The sequence below is a fragment of the Mobula birostris genome, chromosome 6 (genome assembly GCF_030028105.1).
Source record: "Mobula birostris isolate sMobBir1 chromosome 6, sMobBir1.hap1, whole genome shotgun sequence".
NCBI classification, from domain to species: domain Eukaryota; kingdom Metazoa; phylum Chordata; class Chondrichthyes; order Myliobatiformes; family Myliobatidae; genus Mobula; species Mobula birostris.
In genome coordinates, this window is record NC_092375.1 from 144,286,667 (window position 1) to 144,312,128 (window position 25,462).

The 25,462-nt window shown below is 40.8% G+C and overlaps 1 protein-coding gene across 13 annotated transcripts in view; it reads left to right on the plus strand.

The window, feature by feature from the left end:
• LOC140199427 (melanophilin-like) overlaps positions 1-25,462 on the plus strand; it is a 192,536-nt gene that overhangs the window by 159,832 nt on the left and 7,242 nt on the right. For 11 of the 13 annotated variants that reach the window (XM_072261507.1, XM_072261508.1, XM_072261504.1 and 8 more), the window contains 3 exons: positions 1,045-1,128; positions 7,219-7,452; positions 24,011-24,103. In XM_072261507.1, coding sequence (XP_072117608.1) covers positions 1,045-1,128; positions 7,219-7,452; positions 24,011-24,103 — 411 coding nt within the window. The remainder of the gene's footprint in view (positions 1-1,044; positions 1,129-7,218; positions 7,453-24,010; positions 24,104-25,462) is intronic. The other 2 variants (XM_072261512.1, XM_072261511.1) reach the window with 2 other exon arrangements.

Consider the following 25,462-nt stretch of genomic DNA (forward strand, 5'->3'; position numbering starts at 1 on the left):
GATAAAGTAAACAAACAGGTACTCAATACTCTAGGTGTGCTGTTAGCAACTTACAGTATATAATTACAATTAGGCACCTTTGATCATGTACTCAATTCCTGTCATAAATTTGCCTTTGCTGATTTTCCTCCAATTATCTTCTTTTTAAAATTAATTGTCTAGTTAGTTTCTGCAACTCCACTTCCGCACATCACAACTTTATGCTATATGTAATACAGATTCTGACAATAACTTTGAAAGGGGATATTTAGTATAACAGTAAGGATAAGAAATGATGCATACATGGCATAACAATAATTCGTTGGAATTGAGAATGAAAATAATGCAAGTCTACATTGCTCTCAGCATCCAAAATTGGACTTCAATTTGCATCTTTTAACTTGACACTGAAGTTCCCTTTGAAACTGAAGGGAAAAAAAAGACTGCGAGAATTCAGCAGGTCAGGAGCATCTGTGAAGGGAGATAGACTGTCGACGTTTCAGGTTGAAAATTCATCTGGACTGAAGGAGCAGAGGGGAGATATAAAGAGTCAATATAAAAAGATGAAAGGAGGAGATAGGCAAGAGTCACAAGTGTTAGACAGATCCATGTGAGGAGGGATAATTGGCAGGCGGAAGGATGAAAAGTGGAAATAACAACTGAGGCTGGGAGGTGATAGGGTGTCGGCCAAGGGCTGCAGATGATGGAATCTGAGAGGAAAATAGGGTGGAGCATGGAACTAAGTACGGGAGGTGGTGTGGGCAGATGGGAACAGTAAGGGGAAGGGATCCAGTGCGAGGAGTATGTGGGTAATGGGTAGATGCATCGCCCTTGTTGCCACCTACCTCTACTCTTTCAATCCAGCCGAAAGGGCTTGTCTTGAAATGTTGACTAATTCCCTCCACAGATGCTGGCTGACCTTTCGAGTTTCTCTTTTTTACTTAATCAGCAGTCTCTTTTGTCTCCTCTTTAAGCTGGATGAATTTTAAAATGCTTTCACCTTTTGATGGTGGAGGTGGTGGTGGCGGTGAGCTGGTGGTGGTTTGACCCTATCCTTACCTGCAGATTTCAGACCTATCCAAGCGCATGTCTTCCATTGAGCAAGTGCTAAGCAGACTGGAGAAGAAGATAACCCCCAGCGTTTTAAAGGTAACCATTGGAATGCTTAATTGCACTGAGGAAAATGGCAAAAATTCTGAACTATCATATGCATTTTCCTATTATCAATAAATGTTTTCTGTTAAACTCAGGGCAAGTGATAATTTGAGCAAGCAAAAGGAGTACATACTGCTTGGTTGTTGGAGTTTGACACAGAAAATGGCCTCTGATCATCATCATGAACCCCACCTAAGTACCAAATGACTTACTTAGGCAACCAGCCATCGAAAAGAAACTAATCTTACCAAAGGATACATAAACCAAGATTATAGGAGATAGCTGGATAAAGCTGGACTCATTTGCATGTTCAGCAATAAATTGTTCGTCCCTAACCAATCCTGCATTGTTACTCTTTCTTAATATCTCTCCCCTCTTAGTTTCATGATACTACTGGCCAAGGAAATGTTTGTAAAATTTTAAATTCTTAAAAGGGTCAGAGTTATGAAGAAGAATTATTTAATGTTGCCAGTATAGTCTGTGATTTCGGAAGAAAGGAGGGGAAAAACAGTGGGTGTGGGTAAATGAGAGCAGAAGCAGGTTATGTTTAGCGTGGGACTGTCTGAGAAGAAGAAGAAATATCCTTAAAATAATCATTAACAGGTCCACCTGTCAAGTATAAAATAGGAAAAGTTGTCATAATATATCCTCATTTTCCTTGTTCTTGTACATAGTTCAGATTAAATGCTGGATCCAAGCGAGCTGACAGTAATTACCGAACAGTAAAGCCAGGCATCATAACATGGTGGGATCTAACACCACAATATCAATAATTCGGACTTTTAAAGTAAAGGATCTATAGTATTGTAGGTTAATTTTTTCCCAGTTACACATAGTTTTTGCTTTTTACTGGTCTCCAAACCATTGTACTGAGAGAGGACACCGTAATGATGGGCAACTGTTTTACACAGATGGTGATATCTATGTAGAAAGAGCTCCATGAGGAAGTGGTTGAGGCAGGAACAATAAAACTTCTAAAGGGCAATTGGATAGGCACATTGATAGGAGGGACTTGGATGACTATGGGTCAAAAGCAGGTAAATAGGATTAGCTTGGAAAAGCACCTTGATTGGCATGGACAAGTTGGGCCAAAGGGCTTGTTTCCATGATGCAAGACTCGAAGACTCTATGAAAACACCTTATGAAATAACTAAGGTGGCAAATAAAACAGCTTGTGGCTGTACTGTCATATTTCGAAAATCATTTTTTCAAATATCACATCATTTTTAAGTAACCGATTTAAGTTTCTGTAGGAAGCCCTTTAAAAGATAATGTCCTCGCCAGTTGCCCTTTTTACCAGAATCACTCTCTGAAAATGTAGAAGGGATTTAAGTTCTCTACAGTACTCTACCATTCACTGGGTAAGTCCTATGCTGGTTGTCCTCTCTAAATGCAACACCTCACACTTGTCTCCATTAAATTCCACCTGCCATTCGTCAGCTTATTTTTCCAGCTGGTCCAGATCCCACTGTAAGCTTTGACAGTCTTCCCCACTGTCCTCTACACCTCCAATTTTGGAGTCATCCGCAAATTTGCTGATCCAGTTTACTACGTCATCACCCAGATCATTGATATAGCTGATAAACGACAAAGGACCCAGCACCAATCCCTGTGGCATACTATTTGTCAGAGGCCTCCAGTCAGAGAGGCAACCAGTTACTACCAGTCTGGCTTCTCCTGTAAAGCAAATGTCTAATACAATTTACTACCTCATCATCATGAACAAAGCAACTTATTCTGGTAGGATATTAATTCTTGAACCATCAGCAGGTGCTTCTAACATTAAATGCAGCCATTACAGTGCAGTGGAATGGTGCAGATATGGGACACCAATGACCTTTCACTCCAACAGGTTAAACTACAATTGAGTCCCAGCTTTCAGCACAACAGATCAGGTTTTCAAAGTTAAAACGTGCCACCCAGCACGCCCTTTGCCAAGGCTGGGCTCAAGTATTCATCCCTCCCTGTTTCAACTGCCTCCTGCACACCTTTGAAATATCTATTTTCCTCCAATTGAGACTTCCCACATATCTCTGATTTTAATTTCTCCATTACTGATAGTTGTGTCCACAATTGACAAGGTCCTTAGCTCTGAAGTACCATCATAAACCGGTCAAGCTCTCCTTACAAGCTCCTCCATTAAGATGTCCTTCATTTTGCCTGACAGCTGCTTAAATATCAATTTTAGAACGTAGAACATAGAAATCTACAGCACATTACAGGCCCTTCAGCCCACAATGGTGTGCTGACCATGTTGTACCTACACCATGTTGTGCCTACACTAAAAACTTGACTAGAATCACCCTACCACATAGCCCTGTATTTTCCTAAACTCCATGTACCTATCTAAGAGTCTCCTAAAAGACCCTATTGTATCCACTTCCACCACTGTCGCCAGCCGTGCATTCCACGTACCCACCAGTCTCCGTGTAAAAAACTTACCCCTGACATCCCCCCCCGTACCTATTTTGCACATTAACATTCCTGTGGAGCACGTTGAAACATTTTTATGAAGTTAGCGGTGGTATGCAGATAAAGGCTCTCAATATATTCCCAGATAATAATACCAAGTGTAGTGGAAGTACCTCTATCATTGCAAAGGCAGCAGTGTTTCCAGGGAGATGGGGACTACTTTGTATTTCCCAGTTAGTTTGTTTTTGTTGATGTGAATGTTCTTCACATTGTCATTTGCTTAAGAGGGAGAGAAGTGGGATTGAAGGAGGAGTGTCCATCACTTTCCTATTTGGTGGGTGACTATGAATGAGGATGCATCTCAAATGTCTCTTGATATAATCAGAGCAAATGCAACATTGCTAGTCTTTGGCATCCAAGGGTCTTGCAGAAGGCTTTTTTAAATGATCATGGAAATTTGAAAGCTGAATTTAATTTGTCTGTGTAGGTAACGTTTAATGCCCTGAGGGAATTACCTCCTGAGTCTCTTTAACCTGCATGGTGATTTGTTGAGATCGTAGGTTCCATTTGCTTTCTGTAGACCACATTATCAAACAGGAAGTTTACAGAAGGCAAAAAAGATGACTCAGTGGCAAATTGATCAAATCAACATGCTCTCATGATCAGGAAATCATTACGTGATATCTGTTTTGCAATCCTTCTTAATGGCACACACAGCTCCCTTGATTGTACACCAAGTTGTTTACTGAAGGGACTTGTTGTGAAAAATGTGATGCCGTGCACATTTCCATATCAAACTAATTAGTTGCATCCTTTAAATAAACTCCTGGAAAACTAATAGCTATTTGAGTAACATGTGAGTTAGTTGCTGCAGATTTTCTTCACCACACTGGGTTGAATCATTCTCTTTCACAGCATTTTAGTTCAAGGTTCAAAGTAGATTTATTATCAAAGTACATATAAGTCACCATTCTTGTGGCACCACTCAGCCAGATTATCAATCGCCTTCATATATGCTGACTTATCACCACCTTTGATTCGGCCAACGACTGCCGTGTCGTCAGCAAACTTAAATATGGCATTGGAGCTGTGCTTAGCCTCACAGCCATAAGTGTAAAGTGTTGAGAATGTTGACAGACATTGAATTTTCATTAAGACAGAAAGAAAGACATAGTTTTCAAATAAACTAATAAAGTAATGCTAATGCAGCTGGAAAGCTACATGCTGGGATAGAAGAAACCTTCTTCCTTGTTTTGGTTGTTTAGGGCACTTACCTCTTTGAAAAAGTGAGAGAAAACTGAGCTGCTGATTTATGAGTTGGACAAATTTGACAGCACATTTAAAAAGCAAACATGAGTGATAGGCACAAGGTCCTCCCTTTCTGTTAGACTTTACAACAAATGAACATCAGCAAGTACCTACCATACAGAAACAAGCCATTCAGACTATCTGATCTCTGATCTGTTCTAACATCCATTATCATCACAAGCCTCTTTCTAATATCATCACTTAAGCCTATCAATACATACTCTTTTAATTTCTCCTTCACGTATTGACTACTTTTTCATTAAAAGTACTAACATTATTCATCACATCCATACCTTAAGATAGCCCTTTAGGTTCATATTCAGTCATCCCACGATAAAGAGCTTTTTTACTGATGTGCCTTTTGTATATACTAATAGACTACATTATTATTTTGACCTTTTGTCCTGCTATTTTCTGCAAGTGAAAATAATTTTCCCAGCACTCCTATTGAACAATTTAATCTAACTTTCCTTTAATAGATCACTTATCTTTTTCTAGGAGAAGAACCACAACCTCTTTAACTTGTCTTCAGCTATAGTATCATTCTAGTACATCCATTTAGCACTTTCTGCAATGCCTCCATGTGAAATGGAGATCAAAACGTTTCTCAACACTCCAAGAATGGTAAAGCATATCCTACATATTAACACAACTTAGTCTGCTTTTCAACTCTACGGATGAATCCTATTGACATCAATAGAATGTGGTGCAAAAACAAAAGGGAAAATGAGACTTCTCAAACTAAATTAACTTCGAATATGTGGTTGGTTCAAATGATAATGTCCAACAAGCAATCTACTGGAAGAACTCAGTGAGCCAAACAGCATTTGTGGCGGGGGGGGAATTATTGATGTTTCAGATCAAAACCCTCGTCAGGGCTGAGAGTGGAGAGGCAGGGTTTCCCGTATAAGGAGGAAAAGATGTGAGGGAAAAGATTCCGAGCACATCTCCTTCATCCGCCAATCACCTTGGGAGCCTTTCCCCCTCTCCTCTTTGCACTAGCCATCTCACCTCTCCACTCACAGTCCTGAGAGTTTAAACCCGAAACATCGACTATTCCTTTCCTCCCACATATGTAACATAAAGATCCACTCAACATCTCCAATAGATTGTTCATTGTACCAGTTTCCAGCATCTGCAGCCTCTTATGTTGACAATGTCCAACATTTCAAACTGGTGGCAACCTGAGAACTAGTTGAGGTGGTCTAGTGACTTGGAGAAAGTAAATCAAGTTAAGGCCATGGGTTGCATTGATTAAGCTTTGAAAATTGAAAGATAGAGGTTGTTTAGGATAGTAAGTGGAGGGAATCTTTGTTAAACTAATGAATGGTAGAAGTCTGTAACAAGGGGTGTACCACTCAGATTAGTGCCGGGTAACAGGACACGAAAGGTAATTGGCATGGACCACAGCAGTCTTGCGAGCTAATGCTGCAACAGAGCGACGTTGGGAGTGCAAGTTCATAAGTTCCTGAAAATAACGACACAGGTAGATAAGGAAGTGAAGAAGGCATGTTTACCCTCATAAGGCTGAGTATAAGAGTTGGAATGTCATATTGGACCTGTACAAAAGACCCTACTTGGAATTATTGCCACACCACAGGAAGGATGCGATAACATTAGAAAAAGTGTAAAAGAGATATCATCTGAAATGAGGGGCTTCTCTTATAAGGAAGAGAAATTTGGATAGGATGGTTTTTTTCTCACTGGAACATAGAACTCAAGAGTGACTTCATTGAAGAGTGACCTTATAGTGATTTATAGCATTAGGAAGGACATGGATTGGGTAGATAGAGTCTTTTTCTTAGGTTTGGGATGAGGGGAGTGGAGGGGGTGGAGTCTATTACTTGCCAATTAGACATCCACGTGTCACAATTGACATCAGTATCTCAGTTAGCCAGTGCAAAGAGAGAAGGAAATCAGCTGCTCTGATGGCCGCTGACACAAACTGTGCATGTTAATATTAAGCTTGAATATGTTATTCGAACAAGAAAGGTGACTGGCTCAAGCATCAAGCTGAGAGCCTGCATCATTTTCACAACATAGTTGCTCCAGAAGTAATGGAAGTAAGAGAACTAGAAGGCATAGGTTTAAGATAAAAGGGGAGAATTTAAAGATCTGAGGGGCAAGTTTTCACTCAGAAGATGGTGGCTAACTGGAAGTGGTAGAGAAAGTACAACTACAATGTTTAAAAGACATTTTCACAAGTTCAGTACAGGAATTGGAAAGAAGCAGAGGGATATGGGCCTAATGTGGGCAAATGAGATTAGCATGGATGAGTTGCTTCTGTTCTATGAAAAGAATAGCTGGAATAAATTGCCTGCTTCTGTGCTTTAGCTTTTTAAATATCTTTTGTTAATTTTGTAGTCACCAGACAACAAGGGAAGGCCTCATGTGTCATCTCCGGCTAGGTCCATGGCTTCTGGACTTGATTTGACAGATGTGGTCCTGGAGGAGGAAAAGCTGAAAAAAAAGTTGGATGAGTTGGCCTGCAATATAAGTGACAGAGGCCCTTCATCTGAAGATGAGCAGAAAATGAAGACTGAAATTTCACAAGAAATGAGCTCATCCGGTGAAGACCTCCAAAATAAGACTCTAAAGGTATGCCATGAATGTTCAGTTGAGGTCACAGTAATTCCCTGAGGTGTTTGTATCTTTTGGGTTTAGTTCACTTAGTAAATAATGTTGTCAGCTGTTGACTGTAATGTTATGGTGCAGTGATTTAATGGACCATCTGTGTTTCTAATTGAAAGCAGACTTAATACTGGAGCAGTTCTGAGGAATGGTTATAAACACTGACTCCTTCTGGCCACCAATAAATAATCAAAAGATGGATGGTAAAAGGCAGTGCAGCGGCGCATCTCTCATGGATTTTATTATATTTTATCTGAACATGAATTCTACCCCACTCACACCTCATATCTCAGAGCAGTGTCTCTGTTCTGTAATCTCCAGTCAGAGGAAGGCACCCTCTAAGGCTAGGCACCAACCCATAGGGTAAGAAGGAAAATCAGATATGAGTCCCTCTCTAAGGCACCCATGAGCCAATTCAGTGGAGAGATGGGATGTAACTACTGCCCAAACTCTCATCCTGGAATGATTTTGGTCAAAAGATGGACTTGAGGAACACTAAAAATTTAGAATAACACTATTAAACAGACCAAACGCTATTTTTGTGACAATGGAAAGAGAAAGCAAAAAAAAAGAACAAAATTAGAAGTCTAGTGTAAAACTAAAGGAATACTGTAAGTGAAGTGAATATTTTATATAATATGAAAATAATTGTCTAAGTACGCAATGCTAGAGTGATGAAGACTGTTTATCATTGTTTTTCTTTCTGGCTCACTAAGTATATGATACAAGTACAAGCACTGCAGATCAGAACTGCCACATGTTGAGTTTCTGACATCCTTTGTTCTCTGATATTGGCCAATTAGACATCCACGTGTCACAATTGACATCAGTATCTCAGTTGGCCAGTGCGAAGAGAGAAGGAAATCAGCTGCTCTGATGGCCACTGACACAAACCGTGTATGTTAATATTAAGCTAGAATATGTTATTCGAACAAGAAAAGTGACTGGCTCAAGCATCAAGCTGAGAGCCTGCATCATTTTCACAACATAGTTGCTCCAGAAGTAATGGAAGAGCTTATTGGTGTGAAGTTCAGCTCTGCAACACAAACTGTGGTCTTCCTTGGTTGCAGTGGATGACCATGATGTCTTCTGTGCCTTCGCTCTCCATGGAGCATTGCAGTACCTCCTTCCTGGCCATTGGATCTCACTGTAGATTTCATCAGCCCAGTCCGTCAGAGCTAATTTCACATGCTCGGACAGGCATGTTCCTATCTCACCAGTCTCTAGTCCTGACGAAGGGTCTCGGCCTAAAACGTCGACTGCACCTCTTTCTAGAGATGCTGCCTGGCCTTCTGCGTTCACCAGCAACTTTTATGTGTGTTGCTAACATTTCCAGCATCTGCAGAATTCCTGTTGTTTATGTTCCTATCTCATCTGATTTAGCCTACCTGTCAAAGCAGTGTGCCAGGGTGTGATTGTTATCACATGCAAGCAGCAACTTAGAGCCACAGATGAGAGCTGAGTGTCCAGTGGGGACCAAAGGTGAGTGAGCTGCCCTGGACGGGGCACAACAAGCCCCTTCACCAAAGGCTCCACCTCTCCTTGGACACCCCATACACACCCACCTCCCCACCCCTTCTGTTTAGCATCTGACTAATGCTTCACAGAAAACCCATAATTTCGTGCAGTTTGGCAAGCTCAGTCAGTGGGACCCTGGAACAGTGAATATTGGCAATGAAATATTGTCGTGCAGTTGCCTTCAGAATGCTGTTCTCTGGAGGAAGCTAATAGAAAGAATATGTCACAGTCAATAGTCAGATGCAGACTGCACTGATTTTCCAAAGGGCCATTCACATAAGTCCCTCAACAAGTCTACTCCAACAGCACCTCCCAAACACACACAGACTCCATCTCCAACGAGAACAAGGACAACAAGTGCAGGGAAACACCACCACCTCATGTTCTCCTCCTAGTCATAAGCCATCTTAACCTGAAAATATTTTGCCATTCATTACCATTGGGTTTAAACCCTACTCAGTAACAATGAGGGAGACGCAAGAAACTTTGAATTTTGTAAAGAGGACCAAATACAAACTGCTGGAGAAACTTACGTCAAACAGCATCTGTGAAGACCGTTGGCATTTCTGGTCGATTTCCTCAGGACTGTGAAAGTGTCTTCACCTGAAAGACTCCAATTGTTCAAAAGGATGGCTTGCCTCCAACTTCCCAAAGGCAATTAGGGAGCAGCAATAAATTCTGGTACTGCTGCAATCCCCACATCCTGTAAATGAATAAAAAATCCATACAAATTCATTTGCACAATCATTACATAAATTTTTACAAGAAACTACATCTGCATAATTTGTAACATCTGCATAATTTGTAACTTTGGCTGGAATTTGTTCCTATATTTTACCCAACAAATAAGTCATTGGTTTAAGGGTGATAATCTAGTATAGTTTTGCAAGTGGAACCAAAGATTGTTCATAACCCAAAAATAGTCTGTGTTAATATTGCAAACAACAGGAATTCTGCAGATGCTGGAAATTCAAGCAACACACATCAAAGTTGTTGGTGAACTCTTTCTTCAGTTAGTCCTGACGAAGGGTCTCGGCCTGAAACGTCGACTGTACCTCTTCCTAGAGATGCTGCCTGGCCTGCTGCGTTCACCAGCAACTTTGATGTGTGTTGCCTGTGTTAATATTCTTGGTTTAATACCTGAGTACACACATTCTTTCTCTCTCTCTCCTTTTTCTCCCTCTGTTCCTCTCACTATACCCCTTGCGCATCCTCTGGGTTTTCCCCCCTCCCCCTTTTCTTTCTCCCTGGGCCTCCTGTCCCATGATCCTCTCATATCCCTTTTGCCAATCAACTGTCCAGTTCTTGACTCCATCCCTCCCCCTCCCACTTTCAAATCTCTTACTAGCTCTTCTTTCAGTTAGTCCTGACGAAGGGTTTCGGCCCGAAACGTCGACTGTACCTCTTCCTAGAGATGCTACCTGGCCTGCTGCATTCACCAGCACCTTTGATGTGTGTTACTTGGAGTATTGTGTCCAGTTCTAGTCACCTCACTATAGGAAGGATGTGGAAGCATTGGAAAGGGTACAGAGGAGATTTACCAGGATGCTGCCTGGTTTAGAGAGTATGCATTATGATCGGAGATTAAGGAAGCTAGGGCTTTACTCTTTGGAAAGAAGGAGGATGACAGGAGACATGATAGAGGTGTACAAGATATTAAGAGGAATAGATAGAGTGGATAGCCAGCGCCTCTTCCCCAGGGCACCACTGCTCAATACAAGGGGACATGGCTTTAAGGTAAGGGGTGGGAAGTTCAAGGGGGATATTAGAGGAAGGTTTTTTACTCAGAGAATGGTTGGTGAGTGGAATGCACTGCCTGAGTCAGTGGTGGAGGCAGATACACTGGTGAAATTTAAGAGACTACTAGACAGGTATATGGAGGAATTTAAGGTGGGGGGTTATCTGGGAGGCAGGGTTTGAGGGTCGGCACAACAATGTGGGCCGAAGGGCCTGTACCGTACTGTACTATTCTATGTTCTATGTTCTATAACTCAAGTAGACCTTCGAAGGCAATAAAAGTTACCAGGATATTGTTATAGAAACAGGGGATTGTGTCCCTGAAGTGGGGAAATATAAGATTTACAACATAAAAGACAACCCTAGAATGCCAAGGGCACACATTTCAAGGAATAGAGAAACCAGAAAGATGGGTATCATTCCAAAACTTAATTATATCACATCATATAACTATATCAAGTCAGAACAACTCTCTACAGCTAAGATCCACTCTTAAAATTGTGGCATAGTTCAATTCAATCATACATGAATACTCATGAATTCAGCCACATGAAACAGCATTACTATAGGGTCAAGGTACCTTCTTGGAGCAAACCTGTGAGTAAATTGATATCTTTCTGACTATTTATGTAGTTTAGACAAAGCATTCTCACATTGAACAAGTCAAAACCCAGTGAAATATACCCTGATAACACTTTGTTAGTGTGTTAACGAATCTATTCCTGAATTACATTTTATAATGTAAGGAGCATTCTTCAAATAACGTGCTGCTGAGATGATGTGTGCGGTACAAAGATGATAGGTACAAACCTTCCTCTTGATTTTATTTGATTCCCCCCCCCTCAAAATACCGACATGGTGGTTCAACTGTATGTAATCTGGATGCCACATTATCTACGTATGTATGTATCAGTGACTTGACCTCAAAGATTAGTCACTGGATATAAATACTTGTAAAACCCTGGAGTCTCAGTCTAAATGACCAATGCTTCAATTGCATGTTTGCTCACTTGGTTTACTTTCCACTTACTTTGTGTTCTTTTCAACCAGAGCAAACCTGTTAACACCATCAACAACACTGCACCTGTTTCTGACCCAAAGAAGTTAGTCTGACATATAATAGTCCAGAAATACTCACATTTTCTGGAACTGGTTTATTTTCAATTGAGATGGCACACTTTTAATGTAACACCGTAAGATATTTGTGCTCATATATTAATGGATGCAGCAACTGAAAGGTGCCTTTATTGGTGTTCCATCATCCCAACTATTAAAAGGGAAAAGATGTTGACCCTCCACCTCATTAATGTGAGCAGCATCTCCGCTTATTTTGGTTCCTTAATGGCTCTTTTCACTCAGTTTCCTTTTGTTCTTAAACAGCAATAGCACAAATTTGAACAAATAGATGTATTATGTCAAAATATATTTTCTTGCTTGTTTTGATATTAAGTAAAATGCATTACAAGGATATTAAGCATCACAAATATTTCCTTCAGATCTATTTCAGTATTGAAATAGCACCAGGGAGTAAAAGCTATTAACTGGATCAGAAATGAATAACATATTTCTCAACATCAATCTTGCCTCTCCCATATTTCTCTTCAATAGACAGTCTGGTTGTTTTGAACATGAGGGAGAAGTAAGGTTCATTCATTTAGAAGTAAGCATAAACTGGAGGTGTTGGACATTAACAGTGCAAATAATTACAAGCACAAAGAGGCATCACAGAACCCTAATGATTCTGCGTGGTGTGAATTATCAAGATAAGACGTGACACAGACCTCGGCTAGTACACCAGAGTTATCTTCCTGGGTAGCATCACATTTTCAGGGCTTCATCACCACCAATAATACTTAGATAGTGTATGGAAGTAAGATGGGGCTAATATGTGAATGTCTACATGACTCAACACCCTGCTGATGCTACTACCCCTGCTCACACATGAGTCACCACTGTGGACGATGGAATAGTGGACCTTAGTACAAGTTGGTAAGTGTGATAACATGGTGGTTAGTTTACAAGATTAGGAATACCATTTAGAAGCATGCGTTTACAATCAATACTGGGTTTAAATTCTACTATGGCTGATGAAATTAAGTTGAATAAATTTGGCTTTCAAAGCTCTGGAGTAAGATTTTACCATCAATGAAGCTACTGGATGGCTGTAATAGCCATGCTATTATTTCAAGAAAGTTGCTCTTGTCACACTTTCCAATGTATAGATAACTCCAGACTCAGATTAAGTGGCCTAGCAAGTCATTAAGTTCTGGAAAACTATTGAAAAACCAGAACATGTAAATTCAGATTCTGGTATGACAAAAGCATATTCCCTGCAACATCATGCTTTTTAATATCTAGGGACTTGTGCTGAAATTGCTGATTCCTACTCAAGTAATGGCAAGGCATTGATATATCCATGGAATCATAACTTTAGGTCAGGTTCAGTTGCTAGTATTCTGGCTTTTGAGTCAACAGGTTACAGGCTCTCACTCCACAGATTACTGAACTGACAGCGTTGCATTTTAGGAAAGGGTTGTTCACTTAAAGCCGTTTCTAGTTTCCCATATGATGTAACACTTCCCAAGGAAACCTCTTGAGAAAACATCGTTAACCTACAGGATTTAATTGGTCAATAACTTTCCTACTACATGCTCTTGATAGAGTAATAATATTGCCCGTGTCACCAACATGCTTGTGGTATCAATAATGGATTCTGATACTGCTGAACTTGGAAATACCTCGATATGTCAGAAGCCAGCTTCCAACAAAGACAGGTGTCTGCAACAAAATGCCTATTCAGTGCACCAGCAGAGCCATGAGCCATCTGAGGAAGTTAGTGTTAGAAGATCAAAACCCAAACTTCAATAAAAACCTGCTGGCCAGCAATGATTCTTACCCTCCTATTTGCTTCTGAGATGTGAATTATTCAAAGCACTGAAGAAGTACTCCCAATTCTATCCTAACAAAATACTACTAAATCAATCAGCAGAATATGAACTAACATCAGCATCCTCTCCTCAGCCAATTCTACAGCATTGAAGCCAATTATTACACTTGGCTCGGCCACAAAGGGCTGGACATGTCATTTCTATGTCTAACACCAGACTCCTGAAATGCTCTACCCTCAGCTCCATCAGAACAATGTATTTCCATGCAGGCAGAGGATACAGTTCAAAGCCTTGCAACATTAACACTGATTATAAACACAAGAAAGTCTGCAGACGCTGGAAATCCAAAGTAACACACACAAAATTCTGGAGGAACTTTGCAGGTCAGACAGCATCTATGGAAATAAATAAACAGTTGACGCTTCAAGCCAAGACCCTGCTTCAGGACTGAAAAAGAAAGGGAAGATGCCAGAATATAATGGTGGGAGGAGGGGAAGGAGGATAGCTAGATGACGATAGGTGGATTGGAAAGATAAAAGGCTAGAGAAGGATTCTGATAGGAGAGTAGAGTGGACTATAGGAAAAAGGGAAGGAAGAAGGGACCCAGGGGAAGGTGATAGGTAGGTGAGAAGAGGCCAGAGTGAGGAATAGAAGAAGAGGGGAGGGAGATGGAAATATTTTTACTGGAAGGATATTCATACCATCAGGTTGGAGGCTACCCAGATGGAATATAAGGTGTTGCTCCTCCACTCTGAGGGTAGCCTCATCTTGGCACGAAAGGAGGCTTTGGACCGACATATAGGAACAGGAATGGGAATGAAAATGATTGGCCACTGGGAAGTTCCGCTTTTGGCGGATGAAGCAGAGGTGCTCGATGAAGTGGTCCCCCATGTAGAGAATGGTGAACGCAGCAGGCCAGGCAGCATCTCTAGGAAGAGGTACAGCCGACGTTTTGGGCTGAGAGCCTTCGTCTGTGCGTTGCTTGAAATTCCAGCATCTGCAGATTTCCTCATGTTTGTCCCATGTTGAGAAGGTCACTTTGGGAGCACTGGACACAATAACACTGATTAGTGGGAATCTCTAGCCCATATTCATTCAAAATGGAAAAAGGAACATTCAGGATAGCATTTAGCACCTTGACTCCATTGTTGGATAGCTCATAGAAGTATCTGGCAGAAGTTTTCAGCATCTTTATCAGATTCATAGGCCAGCTCAGAATTGCCCTCAGTGCTGATGGCCTGCCTTAGAAGTGCACACCATACTAAAGGGTCTGCTGAAGGATTTCAGCCCGAAACGTCGACTGTAATGTTTTCCATGGACGCTGCCTGGCCTGCTGAGTTCCTCCAGCATTTTGTGTGTGCAGCTTGGATTTCCAGCATCTGCAGATTCTCTCTTACTTATCACCGTACTAAAATGTTACATTTCACACTTGCCAAGACAAAGCAACAAAAAATGCGTTATAGCAGAAATCAAAATATTAGTAGGCTGCTAGGAAAGGCAATTTTGCTATAATCAGCCAATCTGTCATTTAGTTGTGTGCCTCCATGTTATACTTTATGTCACTATCATTATCCCTACTGTCCCTTTTAATGAGCTCCAATTCTACTGACAATAATTCAATATTGTTTTTACAAAGTTTATATACACATTGGCAGCAGTACTTCAGTTACATCAGTAAATTAATTTTGCTGGTTAAACATGATTTTCTTCAAGAAACCTATGCTGGTTGTCACTCACATCCCCCGTTTATTTTCCAGGTGACAATTAATTTTGTCATAGATTATTCCCAAGCTTAAAGGTTCTGCATCAGAGACAAGGCAAATTGCTTCATAGCATTGTGCATCCCTCTTTGAATATATGTCAGTGAAGTGGCCCCAAACAAAAGCAGAGCACAGCCGGAACACGCCATTGATGTTTCGCCTTCACCTTCAGAAAATGTTTTACTCTGCTTTCAGTCTACACATTACACAATTCCCTGGAGTTGACCGATTTCATTAAAGTTTGTCTCAGCAAGTAACTCATTTATTTGTCTACAATTTACTTTTCCTTGTGTGCCAGAATTGGCTTGCTGCATATTAGTTTAATGCTCTTGTGAAGTGTCTTGGGATGGCTTTGTTATACTAAGGTTGTAGGGTAAACAGGGATGGTAATAGTTGTTATTCTCGATCTCATTGCTTTTCCACTGGGGGGAAACTTGCCTTTTGATGGCACAGCTCCTACTGGACAAGGCCTGCACTAGAGGCATGATCCTGTGCTTAAAATGGGGAGTAATGTTTTCATGAAATACCTAATGGGAAATCTTGAGCAGGTAGCATTTGTAATGATGGAAGTTCTTAAAATCTCGTTATTAAGGGATGATATTGGATGTATAACCGAGTCAGGATGGCATGTGATATGCAGGGTTAACTTCAACCTGATGATTACTCATCTCCTTCTACCTGAGGCCACAAACTTATCAATCACCCCTGATGAGTTATTAACTTTAAACTTCCTGCATAATCACTCAAAGAGTTGAACTGCATGTGCATGTAAAGAGAGTTGTATAGCTCATCTCCTTCTACCTTGGGCCATGAACCTATCAATCACCCCTGCTGTGGACACTTTCTGGAGCGCTGGACTAAGTGTGTAAATGTAGGAGGGGACTATGTTGAAAAATAAATGTGCTAGGTTTTCTAAAATTGACTCCTTCTACCTTAGACCACAAGCTTATCAATCACCCCTCGTAGAGTACTCCTGAAACATTACTAAAGTTGATGAACAAAGCTGACACATATGAAGTTAGAGAGGGCTATTGGGAACCTGTACCTTGGAAAGGAATAAATAAATACTCCATTTTAGCATCTGTGTTGGCAAGTGAGAAATGCAGCAGAAAATGAAGAAAAAACAGATTTTTCTTGCTGGTTTAGCCGATATTCCTGCTTTACATTCCTTTTTGCATCTGCCTCTATCAAATGTGTTGCTGCCTTAGGCAGAAAGAGGGAGTACATTAGCACATTATGTTCCGGTAGGTGTATATAACTGCCAGCTCAAATTGCAACTTGGAGAGGCAGCTGAAGGAATTGGAAGAACAGGGGCAAAGCAGGCAGAGTCTCACCACCACCACAGACTCTGAACTGTCTGAGCTGGAAGATAAAGCGGCTTCAACTGCTGCTAAGGTTTAGTGCACTGAAAGTGCGGTACAGTGTCCATCTTTGGAGATATGAAATGCAGTTTAGTGGCTGCACATTGAATCTGAAGAGGGATGTTTTGCATTTCCAAAGGCTCTGTTTCCAGCAACAATGGGCATTGCATATAAAGAGCTCATTTTGATCTTTGGATCTGTGCTGACGCATCTGGAATCAGCTGCATTTTTAGAAGAGAAATAGCAAGTGGCTTGAATCTCTTCTGGGTCAACAACAAATTTCAAAACAAAAGGCTCAGTTCTCATTCTTACTCACTGTTCAGTTGTTTCTACTCAAATTGTGGTTTAGTAAGAAGAATAAATTGCTTAGTTCTTTGTTGCAAGGACAATCCTAGTCATGGTCATACTTTACTGATCCCGGGGGAAATGGGTTTTTGTTACAGTTGCACCATAAATAATTAAATAGTAATAAAACCATAAATAGTTAAATAGTAATATGTAAATTATGCCAGTAAATTATGAAATAAGTCCAGGACCAGCCTATTGGCTCAGGGTGTCTGACCCTCCAAGGGAGGAGTTGTAAAGTTTGATGGCCACAGGCAGGAATGACTTCCTATGACGCTCTGTGTTGTATCTCGGTGGAATGAGTCTCTGGCTGAATGTACTCCTGTGCCCAACCAGTACATTATGTAGTGGATGGGAGACATTTTCCAAGATGGCATGCAACTTGGACAGCATCCTCTTTTCAGACACCACCGTCAGAGAGTCCAGTTCTATCCCCACAACATCACTGGCCTTACGAATGAGTTTGTTGATTCTGTTGATGTCTGCTACCCTCAGCCTGCTGCCCCAGCACACAACAGCAAACATGATCGCACTGGCCACCACAGACTCGTAGAACACCCTCAGCATCGTCCGGCAGATGTTAAAGGACCTCAGTCTCCTCAGGAAACAGAGACAGCTCTGACCCTTCTTGTAGACAGCCTCAGTGTTCTTTGACCAGTCCAGTTTATTGTCAATTCGTATCCCCGGGTATTTGTAATCCTCCACCATGTCCACACTGACCCCCTGGATGGAAACAGGGGTCACCGGTACCTTAGCTCTCCTCAGGTCTACCACCAGCTCCTTAGTCTTTTTCACATTAAGCTGCAGATAATTCTGCTCACACCATGTGACAAAGTTTCCTACCGTAGCCCTGTACTCAGCTTCACCTCCCTTGCTTAGTTCTTTGTTGCAAGGACAATCCTGGAAAACTGCTTCCTTGTTTGTTATTCCATTCACTGATGGAATCAAATTGAAATTAGGTTCACCAGCTTGTAGTTACCTGGCTTATCCCTGCTGCCCTTTTTAAATAAGTGAATTACAGCAGCGATCCCCCAGTCTTCTGGTACTTTTGTCACTAATAAAGATGCAAATACCTCGGCTGGAGCTCCAGCAATTTCCTCCCTTGTTTCCCATAGCATTCTATGGGAATCATAACAGATGATTGGTTAAGGAGCTCAGATGACATTCTACTAATTTAGCACAAGCAATAACACAATGATCTTACATATGTTAACTTCCAACTCAGAAAAAGTCACACGATGCATTCTGCCTATTTTTGATATATACAATAAATTCTTAAAGGTCCAAATGGGTCCATTCATCTAGTGTAATGAAGTGGGAGTCCTTTCCTTGAATGAAATTAGCAAAATAAAATCTACACTTCTCTGACATGGTTGTCAACAACAGCAGCTTGATTCTAGATCAGAATATTAACACAGTAAGCCACACAGGATAGATAGTCATTGTGATATATCTGTGTTGCACTGAGCCATGTTCCTTTCTCAAGGATGGTCTTTTAACAGAGACCACAGTGCTCAGCTGATGCTGGTGGAAACTTTCCTACCATGTCAGTACCCTCAATAAAAGGGATGACTACCCCCACCACAAGATAAGTGAATGAATATACACTCAGTGGCCACTTTCGTAGGTACCTCCTGTACTTAATAAAATTGTCATTGAGTGCATGATTGTGGTTTCCTGCTGCTGCAGCTCATTCACTTCCAGGTTAGACATGTGCATTCAGAGATGCTCTTCTTCACACCACTGTTGTAACATGTGGTTATCTGAGATATTCCCATCAGCTTGAATCAGTCCGGTCATTCTCCTCTGACTTTTCTCATTAACAAAGTGTTTTTGCCAACAGAACTGCCACTTACTGGACTTTTTTTTGTTTCTTCACACCATCGTCTGTAAACTCTAGAGACTGTTCTACTTGAAAATCCTAGGAAATCAGCAGTTGCTGGGATACTCAAACCACCCCATCTGGCAGCAACAATCATTCTACGGACAAAGTCACTTAGATCACATTTCTTCCCTATTCTGATGTTTGGTCTGAACAACGATTGAACCTCTTGACCATGTTTGCATGCTTTTATGCATTGATTTACTGCCACTTGATTGGCTGAGTAGACATTTGTATTAATGAGCAGGTGTACAAGTGTACCTAATAAAGTACACTTACTGAGAGTAAGTAGGCTACATTAGATCAGATATTTTAAAAGCTTTGGAAATGTGTTGGCTCAAAGGGATAAGTAATTTATGTTAGATTACAGATATAATGAACAAAACTTTCATTTGAAACTGGATTATTTTCCATTTTAAAAAATCCACCTGACATTTTTTTGACATTTGGCAATGACATGTCATCATGCCTTACTGCATGTGACGCATCTTGATTGGCACATTCAGTGCTCCTTAGTTTGGCAAACACAAAAGGTGCATTCAGTCTCATCTGTGAAGGACCTGTGAACACAAGGAGTTCTCAGTTCTTCCTCTTCAATTAAGATGCAGAGACTAATTCTGACCCTTCCCCAAACTTCGTTCAGCAGTAGTAATGGCATTCAGGTGTGTGAAGCTTTTTCTTATGGCATCCACCTCCAATATCTCAGACCCTGAAATTTTGACTTCTATTTCATCCTCATCACTTCCCTTTGTATAGGGGCATCCTCCTGAAAATCAGTTCCATAGCTTTGAAGCCTGCTATGCATTTCTCATTTGACTAGTCAGAATTTGCTAAACCATCTCAAAATCTTGTTGAAACAGTTGTTACTTAAGCCTGAACCTTGGCAGTAAATATTCACCAGTAATTTTAGAAGAGGCTGATTGCGTCTTCAGTTACTTACAGTGGGAACATTGGATATTGATCCGAAATAGGACGCTGACTAATATTCCTTTTCTGAACACAATTATGGCGCTTCCATTAGCATCCCAAAGATGAAGGTCATGACTGAAGAATCAAGCTGAATATGACTGAGCTATTCATTGCAGAAACTTATGAAAACTTCTGTCATCAATTTTGTTGACATTTTCAAAGTCAATATTAAATGGCAATTGTGACTATTCATAGCTCAGAAATATCCAGTTGTATGTTTGGAGTGACAACACACGGAAATTCATCACGTTCCTGAAGGCTATAAAACGAGAGTTCTGACCTAGAAACATTTCATGATGCACAATATAGGTTCAGGCCACAAGTGCCAAAAGAAAAATGCAGCATGTAGGCCCAAGTATCAAGGGTGAGAGAAAACCGTGGTCTGGAGCCATGATTAGAAGTATTGTCCACAGCCCACAGAACGTCACCAAGGTTCACCAGTGCCATTGTGATTGTACCAGCAGTATATGAATAAGCAGATATCACATCAGAGCCTATGATTGACTGTTGAGGGAATATATGGCTGGCTACAAATTAGTGCCTTGTTAGCAGGAGGCAGGAGACTGGGCTCTCAACTAACAGGATAGGGTTGAGACTAAGGAAACTGGAAGGAGTCTGGGAGTTAGGGATAGGTTGTGCAGGTACGGATAGACAATCTTAGGTCAGGGAGCTGGGATCTTGGGCCTTAAGCCAAAGAAGAAATTGTGGGGGGGGGGCGCAGAAGTGTGAGAAGTGTGGGAATTAATGAAGTGAGAGACCCAATGCATTGCAATAAGTATTGTGGTTTACCCAAGTAGGTTCCCGCACTGAGTGCCATTATTAAAACCTTCACTGACATCTCCGGCAACGCTTCATAAAGGGCAATAGCTGGGAAAAATTATGTCATTAGAAATATATCTATTACAGATATCACATTAGATGCACAAAGTTCAAAGTAAATTTATTATCAAAGTATGTTTGTGTCACCATATACAACCCTAAAATTCATTTTCTTGCTAGCATTCACAGTAAATACCAAAAACACACTGGAATCAATGAATGAACACTCCCAACAAGACAGATAAACAATCAATGTGCAAAAGACAACAAACTGCAAACTTTGCAAATACAAAAAGTAAATAAAAGAAATAATAATAGTAAGAAGAAATAAACAATAAGTATTGAGGACATGAGATGGAAAGTCCTTGGTGAGTCCATAGTTTGTGGGAACAGGTCAGTGTTGGGGTAAGTGAAGTTATCCCCTCTGGTTCAATAACCTGATCGGTGAAGGGTAATAATTGCCCCTGGTGGTGTGGGTCCTAAGGCAACTGTACCTTCTTTCTGATGGTAACAGCGAGAAGAGAGAATTGTCTGGGTGGTGAGATTCCTTGATGATAGATGCTGCTTTCCTGCAATGGCACTCCATGTAGATGTGCTTAATGGTGGGGACGATTTTACCATGATGGGCAGGTTCAAGGACATTGGTGTTTCCATACAACGAAATGATGCAACCAGTCAATATACTCTCCAAAAACCAATCTGTAGAAGCTTGTCAAAGTCTTAGATGTCCTGGTGAATCTTCTCAAACTTCTAAGGAAGTAGAGGCATTCCATGCTATCTTTGTAATGGCACTCACGTGCTGGGCCCAGGACAGATCCTCTTGAGATTATAACACCAAGGAATTTAAAGTTGGTAATGTTCTCCACCTTTGATCCCCTGATCAGGAGTAGCTCAGGGCCTCCAGTGTCCTCCTTTTGGAGTCAATAATCAGTTCCTTGCTGACATTGAGTGAGAAATAGTTGTTGTGACATGACTCAGCCAGATTTTCAATTTCCCTCCTATATGCTGATCCATCACCACCTTTGATTTGGCTAACCAAAATGGTGTCTGTCATAAGCAAACTTAAGTATGGTATTGGAGCTGTGCTTAGCCTCACAGTCATAAGTATGAAGCAAGTAGTGCAGAGGGCTATGCACACAGCCTTGTGGTGCACCTGTGCTGAGGGAGATTGTGGAGAAGTCGCTGTTGCCAATGTAAATTGAACAAGGTCTGCCAGTAAGGAAATCAAGTATCCAATTGTACAAGGAGATTTTAAGGTCAAGATCTTGATGCTTATTGATTAGGTGTGAGGGGATGTTAGTATTGAATATCGAGCTGTAGTCTATAAAGAACATCCTGATGTATGCATCTTTGCTGTCCAGCATCTGCCGTTGACCTGTTGTAACAATAGGCAAATTGGAACAGATCCAAATTGCTTCCAAGTTGACATGATTCATCACCAACCTCTCAAAGGACTTTATCACAGTGGATGTAAGTGCTACTGGATGATAATCCCTGATGCAAGTTACCACATTCTTCTTAGGCGCCGGAATAATTGAAGACTGCTTGAAGCAGGTGGGTATTTCAGATTGCCAAAATAAGAGGTTAAAGATATTGGTGAACATTCCAGCCAGTTGATCAGTACATACTTTAGTACTCAGCCAGTTACCCCATCTTGCCCGGATCCTTTCCATGGGATGCTCTCACGTAGGCGTCAGAGACCGAAATTACAAGGTCATCGAGATCTGTGGGACTCAAAGTAATCCCGTAGCTGCTCCTCTGCCTTGTGTGTCCAACTCTTTGTTGTCTTTATCTCTGAAGCCTTGCACTTTAGCCTCTGTCTGTATGCAGGTAGGAGATTTATGTTAAGACAGCTAAGAAATCAGATTTCCTGAAATGCAGTGCATGCATGGAATGGTAGATAATCCTAATCATAGTATAGCAGTGGTCGAAAGTATTGGGAACCCTGGTCCTGCAGGGAATATGTTGATAATAATTGGGCTAAGATTTCTTTAAACCAGCCTGACTGAAGTCCCTGACAATTATTTCAAAGGCTTTGGGGTAAGCTATTTCTTGTTTGCTGACGACAGCACTGAACATATCAAGTGCCTGTTTAATGTTGGCCTTTGGCATTATGTAAACTGCGGTCGGGATCATGGGGGATAAGTAGAATGGTTGGCACTTAATCATTAGATATTTCAGGTCGGGAGAATAAGAGTGCAACAAGACTGCCACATCCAAATTCCTCAAAGAGTTTTTCATGGAACACAGACCCCCACCTTTTGCCTTCACTGAATCAGCAGTCCAGTCCATCCTGTGTATCAAGAAGCTCTCGGGTCTTATTGGTATTCACAACAGAATGTGTCCATTTGAATTTCACAACTAACATAAATCACCTTAGTAATGGTTATTAGCGGTGTACCACATTGGCGAAAATTGATTTCAGGTCAAGTACTGCTACTAGTAACACAGAAATGGGCTACTTAATTTCAAGCCTGTGGTTTCTATCTCTCCAACTAGAGAGTTTTGTCTATGAATGCATTTTCATAGTATCTTGGTGGTTGTGTGCATTCCATAAATAAATACCATTAACAGATATATTCTGATTAGAGCAAAATGCTATCTGTTACAGAAACTCAGTGGGTCAAGCAGCATCTGTGGGGGAAAGGAAATGTCAATATTTAGGGTTGAGGCCTTGCATCAGGATACAAAGTGGAGAGAGATGTTAGCTGATATAAAGAGAAGAGGTGGAGGGCTGAAATGGGGATAGGTGGGCCAAGAATCAGCTGAAAAATCACCCTCTGGTCCCTGTCGTACCCTTTCCCCCTCTCCTCTGCACATTGCCTATCTCCCCCTCTCCAACCCTCAGTCCTGATACAGGGGTTCAACCTGAAACATTGACAATTTCTCACCACCACCCCGCTCCCCACACCACAGATACTGTTCGATCCACAGTGAGTTCCTCCAGCAGATTGTCTGTTGCTCCAGATTCCAGCTTTGGGATTCTCCAGTGTTGATTCAATTTTCTCTCTTCTATAATATCTTTATTTTTCTCTCGGCGGTTCCCCATAATGACGTTGTAAAGAGTTGATCTAAGGAGGCTGTGCCGATAAGTTTGGTTGTAACTCAGAACTTGTTTGTCAGTTTATCAAAGTATGGTGCATGAGTAACAGCAGGGGAACAAGAAGAAAAAGGCATACAGTGTTGCTAAACAAGAAAGTTCAATATTACCGCTGTTTGAAATGTCAGTGCAATTTTGTACTGCAGGTTTCAGAATTAGAAAACCGGATTGCAGCTCTGAGTGCTACTGGGATGAATGTCTCAACTGTGGAAAAACCCAAAAGCAACCAGGATGGACAGGTGTGTGTGTAAGTGAAAAGGGACCACCACCACTGATAGTCATAGGGGAAACATAAGTCCGGAAACTGGAAGTGTCTGTTTCTATTGATCAAAGCAATGCTAGAAGTTTTTCCAACTACTTTAGTAACTGAAGGTGTTATAGTAAGGGTGACTACGATGTCATGATTCGATTTCTGGCCTTTACTGATTTAGCTGATCACGGCCAGGTCGCATCTGGGGCAGTTACAAATTGTTGAAAGGTCATGTAGAGGGAAAACCAGCTATCAAGAATTACTCTCTGCCTTCAAGCCAACTATATGAAATATGTGCTTGGATATCAGCTAAGGAAATGCTGGAACTCAGTGACACCTTTCCGGTCTGGCAGGCTGTTTGCATTCTTTGCCTAAGTCGGTCATTTAAAAAATAATACCAAATAGGAGCCAGTACCTAACTTCAAAACAAAATGTTGTAATCAGAGAAAATGATCATGGCATACAAACAGTTCAGGATGTATTTCTCAGCCAGAGTTTGAAGAAGTACTGAGAGGATGGAGTAGGAGATAAAAAGTTGTGAAGGACTTATTACTCAACTGAAACAGATTGTTAAAAATGGTGGTCTTTGTTCTGTATCCAATGTATTTGTTGACCATAGTTTAATTCACTTATTCAGAAAATAATTGAATATTTATGAATACATGAGGCATTGCTTTGGCAAGTGGTATAATATGTATGTGCCTAATTATTCTTAGAAAACTGCAGTCATTGTAGTCTCCAAATACAAGGTAAGGCACCAGTGCCTTAATCTGCTTTCTACACGAAAGTGTACAGTAAAATAATAGTTAAATCACTAAACTATTTTCTAGAGTCATAATTATTGATGTGAGGCAAGTGGAGAATTTAAATAAATCCGGATTAAAACACTAATATCAGCAACCGTGACCATAAACCTGCAGCACTATAAAAATCCAGCTGGTTCAATCTGTCTTTTAGGGAAAGTAATCAGCCACTGTTACCACTCTAGTGTACATGTAATTCCTGGCCTATTAACTGTTCATATTCAATGAACAAAACAATATGTTAGCTAGTTCAGCACACACAAAACTTTGGAGGAATTCAGGTTTTATCTATGGTGCGGAATAAACAGTCGACATTTTGGGTAGCGTCCCTTCATTGAGACTGTTAACCAGTTTCACCTACTGTATTGAATCTTATAAAACAAAATTACTGAAATACTCTGCATGTTTCATCAGAAAGACCAAGTACGACATTTCAAAGTAACTGTAAATATTATATATCCATGATAGAAGTGTTGCTGCTATTCAGATAGACACCATAATAATAAAAATTTGGTTGTATTATTTCTGTGGGTGATAAATCTTAC